This window comes from Clarias gariepinus, chromosome 16, assembly GCF_024256425.1.
Source record: "Clarias gariepinus isolate MV-2021 ecotype Netherlands chromosome 16, CGAR_prim_01v2, whole genome shotgun sequence".
Taxonomy (NCBI): Eukaryota; Metazoa; Chordata; class Actinopteri; order Siluriformes; family Clariidae; genus Clarias; species Clarias gariepinus.
In genome coordinates, this window is record NC_071115.1 from 22,192,915 (window position 1) to 22,209,040 (window position 16,126).

A 16,126-nucleotide genomic window follows, 5' to 3' on the forward strand; every position below is an offset into this window, starting at 1 on the left:
AAGTGAGTGAGCTTTGGTAGGTATTTCAAGGTATTTCACTTGCTGTGTTTACATGAATCATAACATTCCACTAATAGTCAGAATAATAGTCTAGTTGGAATAAAATAGATCATGTAAACACCTCAAATGGAACACTCTGAGAGGCACAGTGTAAGGCCTTGATAATCTCATAAATATTAGTCATGTTAACACATGATACGGTCATTTCTATCTTGACGGAATAAAGATATTCTTATTGCACGTTTGCCTCACTTGGGGTTACCATTAGATAATGTAATGATTTTACCTTAATTCCTAAACTCCATGAGAACAACTTTCCCATCACTGTCTTTCACAGATGTCTTTTCTTCCATCCACTGGATCTTTGACCATTTTATATGTACAGTAGTAAAACATCTAACCAATCATAGATGAGACTGAATCATAATACAGAAGGCAGGATTATTGTAAAAGAAGGATAACCTAATGTAACCCCAATGTTGGAGAAAAATACTACTTCTTTTCCTTCCTCTGTGATATTTCCATATTTTGGTCATAACATATAATATTAAACTTCGTGAGCACGTGAACTCTGTTAGGCGTCCAAAAAAACTGTTGAGTTGGAATCACTAATCAGAACAATATATTGTCCATTTAACCATAGCTACTAAGATTTGGTGCTGGTCATAATCTACGATGTATGCCTTTATATCAAAATGTTCCTATTACTAAAGTCTTTATATAACTCCATATTGCTAATAATGAACTTGGGGTCCTAATGTTTAAGGCATAAAGTGGTAATTTTGTGTGCATCTGCAATAAGCAGGCTAAAGATTTTTTATGTTTATTAATACTGTACTTTCTAAAGCTTAGGAACTTATGTCATATCATTATACAGTACAGGAAAATGTTCTACAGTCTGGAGAACAGGATATGGGGTCAGTATACTTTTTTAAAAGTCACTAAGGAAAATCGTCATTCTCACCTCAGGATGGAAGGGAAATCATTTGTGGATTTGCTCCTATCTGCTAGTTCCTTTCTTGTTCTTCTGCATGTCAAAGAGTTCAAGAGCCTTTAGGACAATAACAATGATTGATAACTAGTTTCCATTTCATGCTGTATGCTGGAAGAAAAATATCCAAGGAATACCCTATACTTACATTATATGCTCCTTCAACATCAATATTTTATTAAAACTTAAAACGTGTTTTAAAGTGCTTCTTTACTTAAGCATTAGGTTTGTGGAACCATGTTTTCATTGTACATAAGAGTCAGTGAAACAGAGCATTGTGTTTGCCCGGACTTTATGGCATTTGTTAGTGTACATTGTGGCTTTCTTACTGTACAGTGTTCCCAATGACCTTAGATTTTCTTTCTTTTTGAACTTAGAGATATGTGAAGAGATATGATTAGAAATAAGCAGGACTGATTATCTGATTATTATTATTTAATGTTTCACAGGGTGATTCAAGGTGCCCATTTGGTTATAACATACAGAAATATGCGTATTCCCCTTAGAAAGCTCCCATGTTGCTTAGCTGATTTAAACCCATTGAAACTGCATAATCGTCACCCACCCACTAACCTCAATTAAAGGTGATCCCATCCATCCATTTAGGAACCTTTTTTGTTCCAACTAGGGGCCATAGAGGCCAATAGTGACCATTGTATTTATTCCTATTTCTACGACAAAGGTAGGACCACTGGTCATATACAGTAGCAGTTTATAGCTTTTAACAATGAACATTGTCACAAAGCAGCTTTACAAAATGTAAATTGGTGGATATAATTAAGTGGAAAGTGTTGATTTAAATGATATACTGTAATGTCTTGCTAAAAGTGCTGTGACTGTTTTTGAATGTTGGTTCTCCTCAGTATGGCAGACCATACTAACCTACTTTCATCCATACTGCGAGCTACAGTTAGTGCAGTTAATGATTATACTGTAGAACACCCGGGACACAGAGTGATACCATATAGTTAAACATCCCAGTGCTGTTACTGCCTCTTATCACCACTCTGGGAAGCCTCTTGTCCAGTTAGATTTCTTGGTTAGAACTAACTGTTGTACAATATAACTTAAGATATTTTTTTTATTTGTGTTTATTAAATAGGAATGAGGAAATAATGGTGGTTTTAATCGCTAGGAAACATGTATGGTCTCATCTTTTAAGTTGTGTTCCATACTAAAATATTTATTTAAACATGTAGATGTAAATAAACTTTGTAAATATTATTACTCAGGGGTGGGAAAAAATGCACAAAATTGACATTGTGCATTATGGGAATGTATGATGCACTTAGTGTAGTGTTAAACATGCATCTAATGCAGCTGCATTATAATTTGCATAAATCATAACATACAGTATAGTAAGTAAGGGCGATGGTGGCTCAGTGGTAGATTTCTTACTGGTCATGCAGAGGGCCCAGGTTCAATTCCCACCCTGTGACCAAACAGTGCCGATCCCAACCCTGGACATATTGTCCTGCATCAGAAAGAGCATAAAACCTGCAGCATAAAACCTGTTTGAAGTTGTGCGTGAGGATCAGACAGTCTGCTGTGGTAGCCGAAATCCCAACGACAACATACCGTAAAATATAGTGAGCACTCCAAAAAATAGCACAAGATCTCAAATAACCTGAATTGTAGTACTCCAGAATGATTCTATGGAACTTGGAAATTTTTGCCATTTTTGGAGCACTATTTTTTATTGAAATTATGCCGTCACCAAATTGGATTATTTGATCATACAGTGCCTTGGTTGTATGGTATTTAGGGTTAAGGGTCTTTCCCAAGGACCCAACAGTGATGCCCCAACAGTGGGCTTAAAACCCAGACCCACCAATCAGCAACCCTGTTGAAATTATTAATTTATTTAAATTTAATTTTAAGAATGTCAACATTCAGTCATTATTTTCTTTAGCAGTATTTTGTTCCAGATAATCTGAGAATCGGATTGAATCATAAATATTGAAGCTTAGTGTACATGGACCGTATAAAAAAATAGACAAACCCTCTGTGACCTCAGCCATACGTGGCAAAGAGCTGTTTAGAAGTTTAGCTGTTGGAGCTCTGTTCGACTCCATCTGGGCAGGAGCTGAATCCGTCTACACAGAATTTATTTGCTAATAGATTTGAATAAACTACATCATTCATACCCTACTTACTGTCTCCTGTCGAATCCTACATTACTTGTGGTAAGTTAAACTACAGGGATTCTAGTTACCTATTGTGATGATTAGCAGAATGATACTATGAATGATACATACCCTACTGTACAAAGCAGCTGTCAGTCAAATTGGCCATACTTCTGCCATAATTTTACAGTTTAAAGTAATTTTAATTCCTGTACAATTGTAATGAATGGGAAATATAAATAATTAGACCAAAGCTGGACCCACTGGATATTTTGGCAATTTGTTGTTGGCATATTTTTGTCATATTTGGAAGTTGTTCCTTGATTGTGTATCAAAACAGTGTCTGGTGCAGGGTACTGCAGCAAACCAAAAATGCAACTGCCATTGGTATCTGTTTAGGGCATACAGTCGAGCCCTCAGTCGGCCTCAGTCATTCTCAAATTTTTCTTACTGTAGTGAGAACACAAAGCAACCATAAGGGAAAACGTGGCCTGGAATGGGGAATTATTACTGTATTTACCCTACAGTACTTATACCAAAGAAAACGTCAGTGCATACCAAAAAAAGTGCTCGCATGAATTACAGTTAATATAGGGGTAACATCTGTATTTTACTATCTACCACAGTGGGAGACATACTGTAATGTAGCAGAACAATACTGTACTGTACAGTATACAGCTTTACCTTTACATCTTTTGTTTTTTAAGGGTAATGTATTAAGCTAAGTTGATGAAATTAAAGTGTTTTGGGAGCATTTATGGGGCATACAGGGTTTTAGGCCATATTTGGGCCTGGGCAAAAATTTGGACTTTCAATGATTGTTTTGAGGATTTTTTAAAACAAAATAATGTTAAAAATATGTTTTAAATTTTGGAGCACTTAATGCCAGCTGTGCACACCATTGGCAGCCAAGTGCTTAACAAGTGCTTAACATACAGTACATGGGAACGTTTCCAAAACTGTAGCAAAACCATCGCCCACCTCATGAGTTAAGAGAATGCCAAGAATGTGCATAGCTGTCATCAATGCGAAAGCTGCTATTTAAAGAATAAAAAAAATGCAATATTTTGCTTAATCGAAACTTTTTTGCTTGCCTTAATTATTGTTCTAAATAGTCTTAGTGGAAAACCCCCTTGAATGAGTAGGTGTGAGTGAGGATGTGGTTTTTTGTCCATGAGAGATGTAGCTAGGTGTGCCATCTCATGGAAAACAGAGCAGTAGGGGAAAGTTTGAATCACTGTTTGTGTAGCTCTCTGCTGCTGAATAAATTTTAGCAAAGACTGTCTGTGTACGATGAATATTTATACATCCTTAGTAAAGAATAAAAAAACGTAAAGATATTTTAGTAATGATTCAGAGTATTAATTTAGAATGATCGTTTTGTGGGTGATTGGCGACAGGGTTGTCTGTTGAGCAGTGAAGATGATACATGAGCTGCAAGGGGTCCGGTGAGGGGGAAGCAGGGTTTTAATGTGCCTCATGACAAGCCTCTTAAAGCAAAACGGGTCACTGAGGCAGGACACTGGACACAGATACTACTTTGGTGTGTGGATAATGGCACACATTGGTATGATGTAGTTTTAAAGTTGCGAAGTTGAATAAACGAGTGGCATAGTCTGTCCGCTATGCTTCAATAAGCTTGCTGGTGCTAAGAGAGACAAACACATGGTCGGTCAGAAAGGGCTCTGTTTATTAACAGCAAAGGATAAAGTTTTTATATGCTTGACTAAACACCTGTGCCATCGACATCTGTTACTACAAAGTACATAAACCATTGTAAAATGTCCTGGTGAAATCCTGAAGAACTAAAGAGTGGAAGTTGGACAGATGTTCGTCCCGAGACGAACCAGGAGGTGTTGACTCGAGTTAGTGGAGGAGTGGAAAAGAGAGAGAGAGAGAGAGAGAGAGAAAGAGAATAAGAAAGTGAATGTGAGAGCATTAGCAGCTTAAGAACAGATGCAAGAGGAGACAGGAAGGTAGCAGCATAGAGGATTTAACACGTTAATATCAGATCCATAGAAAAGAATTCCCTTACATACATGTACGATGGTGCTGCTCCGGGAGATGTTGGTGATTGGTGAGAACATTGTCTAGCTGGTCTGCACATCCTCTGAGCACTCTGCCAGTAATATTTTCCAGGTCAGTCCGGTGTATAAAGTTTTCCTTAAATCAGCTGTGGTAAGATGCACAGCACCTTGTCGTTGGGAGGAGAGGTGGAGTTGCTATTGGTAGCAGCCTTCCTAAACATGTGCTGGTCAGTGTACAGTATTTAAAACGTCTCTCCTGCTGGCAAGGTGTTCACTGCCTTAGGACGAGTTTGAAACATCTGATGAGCTGACAATTTGTTGGGATTTGCAAAAGAGATTTGATCCAACAGACAAGAAATAATAATAATAATAATAATAATAATAATAATGATATAACCCCGGTCCTAATATTTTGATGGGCAAGTGCTTTATTAAAAAAAAAAAAGTTAAATACCTAACCCTAGACTTTAAATGCTTTACACTCTGCTCTTCACAGGATATTCATTGCAAGGTTTTCACTATTGGATCAGATGAAATAGTGCAGGGTATTGCCTTCTTCTTTTAGTTTACAAGGTTTAAGTGGAAAAATAGGTTAACCTACTGTAAATGTGAGACGTTAGCTTTTCATTTAGCACAAGAATTTCAAATGTAATCATCTTTGTTATCATCTGTCTTTAATGAGAATGGACAGATGTGAAATCGTTGGCCTTAATGCTAGCCTCACTCACTTATCACACAGCACATGAACAGCTGCAAAACCAGCTAAAGCTACATATTTGACCTCCAAAGGGAGGTCAGTAATCTTTGCAATGAAGTCTTGTGCTGCTAGTTTGGTAGTTTGATCATTACTGCAATTATGGCCAGCATTCATTTATTATATTTTTTTAAATGTGAAATGTGAATGTGTTGTTACTTTTAGTGATTTGCTCAAAATAAAGGATGATGCGACTACCAAAGACAATAAGGAACAATTGAAGAGAAAAAAACAGACATGTGTGAATGTTATCTCTACGCTAAGTCCCAATTATACAAAACACACACACACACCTGGATGTCTTCATTCCTCAGACAGATGCAGCCAGCCAGATGCAAATAGCACAAGTGAATGGGTGTCAGCTTTGCCAGCTCACAGCAGGAGTCTTTCGTTCTATTGGGCAGCCAAGTGTCACGAAGGGAGGAGAGACTGGATGCAAGTGCAGACCTTTCTTTAACATTATGAAGTTTTTTTCTATAATGATGAGCAAACAAATACAAATAAATACTAAGGCTTATGCTAAATAGGCTTATGCTTTAAATAGACAAACTAATTAAACACATGGTGCAAGTCAAGAAAAACACAAGCATGTTACCGTGGTGATAGGGAGTCAGGCTTGCCCTTTTACTAAATAAAACCATATTACTGTATTGTATTTAAATATTATTCATTAATTACATCTTAATTAGTACATCTTTGCATACAGGGTTACAGTGCACACCGAGACTGTCTTGGGAAAATCTGGGTGTGGGGGGGACAAGAAAGTGTCAAAAAATGTTTTCCTGCTCGTACCTAAACAGTTCTTTTGATTTTGTGGCTAGACGTGAGTGAAGCAGTGTACTGAGAGTTTATAAGGAGTGCTGGTATGTAATACCGTTTTTTCAAACCCATCAAGCACTAGTTCCAGCACATAGTGTAAACACCTGGTAAATGATGTATTAGTTTGCCAGTAATAAAAACTCCTGGAAAATGAGAGGGAAAAAGGTTTGAATGATGGCCTGAAAAAGTTTGGGTTTTTGACGTTTAGTGGAGATTTATTTTGTAATTGTATATCCCCACCCATTTGTATTACACTACATATAGTTCTTCCTTAATGTCTTGCAGACTTGGTAGTGGGGTTTAAGACTAAACATCATCATGAAGCTGAACTCAACTGGAGTTCCAACAACTGGAATCACTTTTTTCCTTGGTTCTGTTAGCTATCATTTCACTCTCTAAACCACAACTCTACCGAGTTCTACCGAAAAGCTAAAAAAAAAAAGAAAAATCTGGTGATGTGGTTTCTGTTTAAGATTATTTTTTTATGTAGACTATTTCTACTAAATGACAAAATAATGACACACATGATTAATTACAGCTGATGTACTGTAAGTGGGAAGGCTGTGTATATTTTGCTTTAACTTTGGCCAAACTATGTCTCTGAAATTGATACATGAAGAAAAAAAAGAGCAATAAGCATAGGTGGATCTTTGGCTAAGGAAGTGCACGTGACACCTTTTGAAAATGTAGTCTGTTATACAATATTTTGTATAATAGCTTGTGGAAAGCACATCTTAGTGAAATCTCCTAGTAAAATCAGATTAATTTCATTCCTGGTGTTTAACTTGAATCTGAAATGCTAAATGAAAAGTTTTTTGCTTTAAGTTCAACACTAACATAACCACATAACCGCCAGGTGAACTCAGTAACACTGGTTACCATCATATAGCAGTAAGCTGGTGACAGGATCTTGGGTACCTAAGGCTCATATACTGTATGCACTCACTTTTTTGGACAATCTGGGATAACATGGGCCAGAGCCTAGCTTTTTCTCTCATTCTTACATTTTCTTTTTCATGCTTGTCCTCATGTCTTCTTGTTTTGTCGACTCTGCTTAAACAGTTTATTGATGATTGACGTTTCGGTTTGGCTCACCTGTGCTGTCATGTATTGCGAATAAGAATGCTAAAGCTGTAAAATAGAGTGCCTCTTTTCTCTTGAGCGGAGGAATCTGAATTCTATAGCCTTGTTGGCTGCTGGAACTAACTGCTCAGTGAGGAGCTGACAGATTCTGAATAGTTAGTGCCAAGTGCAGAGGCTTGCCAGTGGCTCAGGTTACGGGCCTGGGTTTTTTTTTTTTTCGTTTTTTTTCTGGCGTTCCTATCTTTACAGGGTCTCTGTCAAGCTTCTTAAAACTTATACTTTGTGTTTAGTGATCTGTTGTATTAGCATTCTGCATATGTTAATATGTATTAAAACTATTCTCAGCATTCAGTCGTATTTTTTTAAACTCTAAATAAAGACATTTCCCTGGGTCCAGAAATGGCCGCGTTTTGGCGTCATGAACACTGATCAGCATGTGGCAGATCACATTAACCTGCTGAAAGAGGTCACTGCTGTTGAAAATGTGCAGGATTTTACGCACAGTAGAAATACAAATTATTTTTTATGTCTTCAGCAAGTGCTTTTGAGCTGAACTAAAGGTCAGCTCACTATGAAAAATCTTCTGCATACCACTCTAGGCATTTAATAACCACTAAATGACTAGACTAGGAGTGTTATTTAATGTTCTACTGTATCTGCCTGCTACTTTGTGATAAATCAGTAAATCAGGTGGAACAATAAGATCACTCTTGGACGGCGGACTGGGACCAAATGTGTGCAGTTTAAAACAAATCAGTGAGTAGAAGACTAGTGGTGAGATCAATCACTAGCCAAATAGACCATGTTTAATCATTTCCTGTGTTTCTTTAATCTGCTGCACATATGTGGAGAAGTCCTGTTCCCACAATAAAGTCTATGTATAACATTGTTATACTGTACTCTCTACAGTTCTCTCTTTAGAGCCAGGAATGATGTATTTGCTAGGGCTTTAACGCGGCTCAGTTGTTACTGAGTATTTGGTTGGTGTGTGTGTGTGTGTGTTGTGAACACCTCTTTCTTAAAAGTATTGAAAGGCCCTTTTTATGCTCTCACTACATACTTTTGTTCTTTGTATCTCTCCAGGGTCAGAGGTCATTTCCAGCCACAGTTATAATAGCAGCAACAGCAGTATGGCAGAGCTGGTAATCCCTGAAATGCCTCCAGCCATGTGCCCTGAGAAACCAAGTGTGGACTTCAGTTATGTGGGCATTGATGCCATCTTGGAACAGATGAGGAGGAAGGCCATGAAGCAAGGCTTCGAACTTAACATCATGGTAGTGGGTGAGTCCTTGTATCTGGATATTTTCTAAACACAAACACAAGATCCCGTAAATATGAATTATGTGGGTAAAAACATTTTTTGGGAAGAACAGTCAGAATGGCCTGCAGAAAGGCTATGTCAGCTTAAAACTACCACCATCTCAGAATGCACCTTGAGGTGCATGGGTTTATACAGTAAGAGATGAAAACCACATCTGGTTCCACTCATGAACTAGCATCTCAGCCCACAGTGGGCTCAGACCACTAGGCACCCCCAACCAGGATAGTTACTTTTTGGGAAAAACATCCACATATCCTATTTACATAAGTATTCAGCCTCTTTGTTATGACACTTGCAATTGAGCATTGGTGCATTCTACTCCTACAAATGGTCCTTGAGATGTTTATAAAGCTTGATTGGAGTCCACCTGTGCCTGTATTTACTGAACATAATTAGGAAAGGCACACACATGCTTATATAAGGTCTCAGTAGACGGTGTATGTCAGAGTGAAAACAAAGCCATGAGGTCAAGAGAATATCTGTAGCCTGTCAGGCAGGATTGCGTCAAGACACAGATCTGGGAAAGGATACAAGAAACTTTCTGCAGAAATAAAAGTGCTGAAAAAGCATGGTTGCCTCCCTCATTCTCAAATGGGAGAGATTTGGAACAATCAACTGTCTTTTCAAATCTGGAGATTCAGCCAGACTGAAAAGCACCGGTCAGAGAGGTAACCAAGATGTCAAGATCCCAAGGGTCATGATTAATGAGATTTAGAGTTCCTTTGTGGTGATGGGAGAAATTTAGAGAAGCACAACCATCACTGCAGTACTCCACCAATTACAGTAGGCATCTGTGGTAAAAACAATCTGATGTGGTACAGTATAATCAGAGAAACTGTTTATAAACTTATGATTGATGGGCCAGACACAGTGATCATTGTTAAAAGCACTACATTAATAAAATTTTATTTTATTTCATTAAAAGGCCCATAAAAGCCTGTAGGAATCCAAGCACTGGAAGAAATCAGGCACTGCACATCACCTTATTAAAACCCTCCCTGCTTTCAGCCATAGTGGTGACAATATCCTGCTGCGGGATGTTTTTCTGTGACTGGGACTGAGATTAATTAGAATAGAGGGGAAAGTGTTGCAGAAAAATAAAGAGTAAAAACCTTTTCCAGAGTACTCAGGCTGGGGTGAGGGTTTACATTTCAACAAGACAACAATCAGAAGCATAACACCAAGAAAAAACACAGGAGGGGCTTCATTACAACAAGTCCTGGAGTCTGGACCTGAACCCCACAGAGCAGCTCTGGAGAACCTGGTTAAGCTTAAATGATCCTGCCAAGAAGAATGGAAGAAACTTTTTAAAGAAAGCATTATTCACAACAGGACATGAGGCTGTCATTGCTGCCAAAAGTGCTTTAACCAAGTACTATATGATGGGTCTGAATACCTATGTGTATGGGATATTTGAATTAGAAATGAACAAAACACTCCAAACACCTGTTTATACCTTAGTCATTGTGTGCTACTGGGTGTAGAATTATGAGGAAAAAAATTACTTGAATGCATTTTAAGATGAGTGTGAAACCCAACAAACGGTTGTATGTACTGTATGAGTAGATGTCCGGGTTGTTGTGGAAGTGGAAAGTTTTTATTTTGACTGAGAGTGGGAGTTATTAAAAATAAAAACTGCAAGGAAAGAAATAACACCCAACTGGTCTCAATGCTATGAAAAAATTGCCCATCCATAACCAGCTCCACATGTTTTTTCCTAGCCAGCTGTGTTTGCAAATTCACAGGGGTAGAAAAAATAATTGCTTGTGGAAGTACACTTTACTGTTCACAGTATTAAAGTTACATACTGTACAGTACGTGATTATAGTGGTATACAGGAGAAATATATTATGTTTGAGTACAAACGGAAATAACTGTGGGAGTGGGCAGGCGTGGTCCGCAAGTTTGTAGGAGCGGGCAGGGTTTTAAAAAAATGCACAGCTTTGCTTTACAGATTCCAGGTTACTAGTCAGCCTGCTCCATTTGTGTGGACTGTACATGAGCTGGCTCCTTCTGAAGGCCGCTTGGGAGAGGCTACATGTGTAAACTGGCGAGGACTGTAGAGTGTAGGGTGTCCAGTGTCCTACACATTGGCCTGTGATTGCTGATGGAGGTCATGTTACACCACAGGCGGTTTAGTTAGGGGAGCGAGATCAAACCCCAAACTCACGCACTAAGAGTGTTAAAAAGACAAAACTAAGTGTGAATGGGCCAGGCCAAAGTGTTACAGTATTTGTTTTTCGAAGCATATTTTATGGTTCTTAACATTTGCTTATCACATGTTTTTGGTTTTTAAGGTCTTTAACTTTTGAAAGAAAGTGTCCATTTGCTTATATTTGGATTTTGTCCAATTTTGTTATCTCTTCCTGTCTCTCTTACACTTGCGGCCTATCTGTTTTTTTTTTCTGTAAGCTATTGGATAATAACAGCTTTGAATTGTGTTGGTGTGCGTTGATGCAGGTCAAAGTGGTTTGGGCAAGTCCACACTGATGAACACCCTCTTCAAGTCCAAAGTAAGCCGAAAGTCAGTCATGGGAACAGCTGAGGAACGCATACCTAAAACTATTGAGATCAAGTCCATCAGTCATGGTAAAGCAACATCAGGTTTTTTTCCTGAAATATACTATAACATGCATTACTTACACATGACTTCATAGTGTTTAGAGGCCTGGATTTAAAGAAACTGTTTAAACTATGATTGATAGGTCAGGACAGAAACACTGCACTTAATCTAGAGTATCTAGAATGGCATTAAATCTGTTAGTTAATTCATCTATTTTTATTGTTTAAATTGCAGGTTAATAAAACTAAAAAAAAAAAACATCAAAATATCTCCATGACATTTGATTCCACTTGCTTGAGTGAAATAACTCTCCTGAGTTGGAGTGTCTTTGTGAAGTGTTTGGCTTTCTTTTGTGCAGACATTGAAGAGAAGGGTGTAAGGATGAAGCTAACCGTAATAGACACGCCAGGCTTCGGTGATCAGATTAACAATGAGAACTGGTAAAGTTGTGCTCCTCTAACTGATGCACAATTTTTTATTTATTTATTTTTTTTGTGATTTTTGTTTATTCTTGTTTTCTGCACACTTCTTCAGTTGGCAGCCCATAATGAGGTTCATTAACGAGCAGTATGAGCAGTACCTACAGGAGGAGATCAACATTAACAGGAAGAAGAGGATCCCTGACTCACGAGTTCACTGTTGCATATACTTTATCCCACCCACAGGACATAGGTCAGTCCGGTTTCCTTGCTTGAATTCACCCTGCATGTTTAACATGACCTTTCCTCTTCCGGCTGTCTGACCCTGCACCTCTACTTGGATTCATGTGTGATGTAATGAAAACTATTCACATGGTTTTTTTATTTTGTTAATATAGTTCAGAAAACTTTATTGATGTCTTATTTGCACACAGCAAACAGAAAGTATTGTTTCAGCATTTTAAATTGTAATTATTCCTAAAAGTGGAAGGGAAAAAAAGAAAACGTAACATTTTTTAAAGATTTATTAATGCCATTCCTGTAAGATGCAAGATGCCACACCTACGTGCTTCTAATTGGAGTGCAACTTTTACACATTATTCATCAACAGGATTTAGATTTCATCTAACTACAACTCATGAACCCCTTGCAAAATGCCCTGAAAGTAGTCAAGAATGATTTAGAGCAAATGACAGGCCCATTTTCCTTCTTTTTTTTCAGCCTCATTAACATTATACAAATTGTAGATGTACTGTACGTGTTTTCAATGTTTTGCTTTTTTCTGCAGTCACCCGACCAAAACCTTTACTAAGCTCGGAAATAAAACCATATTACTATTAGAGGTGCAACAATAAAAAATTATGATTTGGTACATACCTCAGGTTTTTAAGTCACGTTTTACATTTACATTTAGGCATTTGGCAGACGCTCTTATCCAGAGTGACTTACATTTTTTTTTTTTTTTTTTTTATCTTATTACACATCTGAGCAGTTGAGGGTTAAGGGCCTTGCTCAAGGGCCCAACAGTGGCAACTTGGTGGTTGTGGGGCTTGAACCTGGGATCTTCCGAACCATAGTCCAATGCCTTAACCACTGAGCTACCCCTGGCCCATGGCCCCTGGTTTTGATACTTTTTCAGCACAGTGAAGTGGAAAAGTTTTTTCAACATTTAAATTTCTTCCAAAAATCTTTATAAATTATAAATTTAACCTGTAAACATATAAACTTGTCAAAAACTAATGACAAACTAAACTTAATTTACTCAAGGAACACATAAGGAATATGCATAAAGGCTCATGGCTCTGGAAACTGGAAAACCAAACATGACCTGCATTAAGCAATAGAGGCGAACCATGCCTGTGTTCTGAACAATTCATTTCATTTATTTAATTAAAGAAAAAGCCTCATTTAAAACCTCCATTTTAAGGAAACATTACAGTGCAGGCAGCACAGTTTTTGAGCTGGAATGCTTTCTTGCATTTCATTTAGATCATTTTGTGAATCAAACAACTTATCCTAATATGCTGAAACTTTAGATCATTCCATTAGTTTTAGTGGTTCATACACATATACATTTTACTGATGATTATTCAACAGTTCGTTCCAACCGAGTAATAATGGCACAAGGACATTCTAACAATCATTAATTGCATTAACCGTCGCTTATAAATTGTGCTTGTCCAACTGTGGTATAAAAGCACATCACACTAATGTTACAGTATGCTGTCGTGCTGGATATCAGCATGGCTGAGATGCCTAGGGCCGAATCAGAGCTGTGCTGATATTCAGTACAACAGCACTCCCTCATGTGATATTGCAGAATTGAATCTTCAAGCATTTAGATGAATGTACATTCATTTGTACTGTAACTGAGCTAAACAAAAATTCTTTGTACTCTTGATAAAATATTCATAGTCTGCTATTGTATCTCAGCTGAAGAAGAAAGCTGCAGGGTGCCGTTTCAGTGCACTGTAGTAGCACTGTACTGTACAGTATTTAGGGTTACAAAGTTTCATAATTAAACACACAGACAGAAGAGAAAGCACACAGTATTTTGTCTAAATCATACTTTATTTGATTATACATTTTTTATTTCTTTATAAAACCTTTAGGATAAGTCTTACAGATATTTCATCAAGGATCTCTTTGGGAGGAAATGGCTTCTGATAATTTTCCAGCAGCGAGACTGATGTCCAAACCAGAGGCATCTCCATATCCCAGCAGACTTCCTGGCCTGTTTTTCATCTCCCTCCATTAAATATTGCTCAGTTCTTAAATATTCTTTGATGCTGTTGCTATGGCAGCATACTAATATATTCTGTTTACAAGTTTTTGAAGTTCAAAGAATTTCCTTTAGCACGTCGAGGGCTTTCTGAATGTACTCAGGCTGACAAAAATCCATGGAGACACACGTGTCATGGTTTGTGTCGAGACAGAGATTTTTAAGCCGCCAGCCTTAATGTGTGTCAGTTGCAAGCATTTAAATGTTTGTATAATGTGATGAAAGGCTGATTATTGTTTATGCAGGCCTGCAGATTCGTGTGCAGCTGCAGTTTGGCTGAATAGGTAGCACGACCCATCCTGGCTCAGGCAAACTAAATGTTCTAGTTTGAATTGATTAAAAAGGAGACTTCCCTCTCTTTTATGGTGTGTCTCACATGTCAGCAGTCACAGCAGAACTGAGCTGAGGTTATGTTATGAGCAAGTGGACGTCTAGAATTCTTGATAATAATAATAATAATAATAATAATAATCCCCATGCAAGTGTTTAAATTGCCAAATACTTACTTGGTAATAATCAAAATATAAAGTATACTTTTTAACAAATAACTGATAAAGTGACTTTTCATGTTATAAGTTAGTATTTACCAATCAAACAGCAAATAATGAACTTCTTAATGGACTCCAGATCTTAATTTCTGCATTTTATGCGCACATTGGACCACACACGCAACCTAAAATTATAATTAACCAAATTATAATTTTAGTTACTGAAAATTTCATAAAAGTGTTAAATTGTTTAATGCCCTCTTAGACTTATTACAGTATACTTACTGTTTTTGTTTGCGAGATACATTCTTTCTCTGATCATAATCAATAGCTAATAGTTATGAGTCTATTTACATTAATTATTCAACAGTAAATTCTGACTCCGTAATTACATTTACACATTTGGCAGACGCTCTTATCCAGAGCGACTTACATTTTTATCTTGTTACACATCTGAGCAGTTGAGGGTTAAGGGCCTTGCTCAAGGGCCCAACAGTGGCAACTTGGTGGTTGTGGGGTTTGAACCTGGGATCTTCCGAACCGTAGTCCAATGCCTTAGCCACTGAGCTATCCCTGGCCCACAGATAATCTATATGATCTATATAGAGCATAAGAGCACTGGAATGTTTTACTACCGTATATGTATTTACATGTCAGAGGTGTTCTAACAATTGTTAATTACACTAACTGTCGGTTGCAGTTAAAACACAAGCTACAATGCTAACTAGCATCTAATACAAGACTGAGCCCTACTTGTTGTGTGGAACAAGAGATTATGCATCAATCTCTTGTTCAGAATCTTTTACTTCAGGCAATTTGGGATTTAACCCTAGAACTTAGCTGATATTCTAAAGCGAGAATAACAGGAAATTAAGTTTAAAAAAATTAAGTAGGATATATACAGTAAAATGTAACTAACATATAAAGGAAATATAAAGTCTCTCAAGACTGTCGCTCCATCGCCATGGTTTATTCGACTCACCTTTTGGCTTACATTACTTCTTTCATCCTTTTAATTACACTAACTTGTAGTCATTTACTCTTGGTCGCCTCATCCGCCAGTTTCAGTTACTGTAGTTAGTCCCATAAGTTGCGAAAATAATATGTGTTGGTTGAGAAAAATAACTTTAAATAAACAATTAAATTTCAATAATTTGATAAGAAAAGCATTTATGGAACTGTTGTATAAAAGCAATATCGCATTCAAGGTTGTGCTGTTCTACTGAATATCAGCATGGCTGTGACGCCCTCTTT

At 37.5% G+C, this 16,126-nt stretch overlaps 1 protein-coding gene across 4 annotated transcripts in view; it reads left to right on the forward strand.

Moving 5' to 3' along the window:
- septin9a (septin 9a) overlaps positions 1 to 16,126 on the forward strand; it is a 100,581-nt gene that overhangs the window by 75,554 nt on the left and 8,901 nt on the right. For all 4 annotated transcript variants that reach the window (XM_053514386.1, XM_053514388.1, XM_053514387.1 and 1 more), the window contains 4 exons: positions 8,884 to 9,081; positions 11,582 to 11,710; positions 12,043 to 12,124; positions 12,219 to 12,356. In XM_053514386.1, coding sequence (XP_053370361.1) covers positions 8,884 to 9,081; positions 11,582 to 11,710; positions 12,043 to 12,124; positions 12,219 to 12,356 — 547 coding nt within the window. The remainder of the gene's footprint in view (positions 1 to 8,883; positions 9,082 to 11,581; positions 11,711 to 12,042; positions 12,125 to 12,218; positions 12,357 to 16,126) is intronic.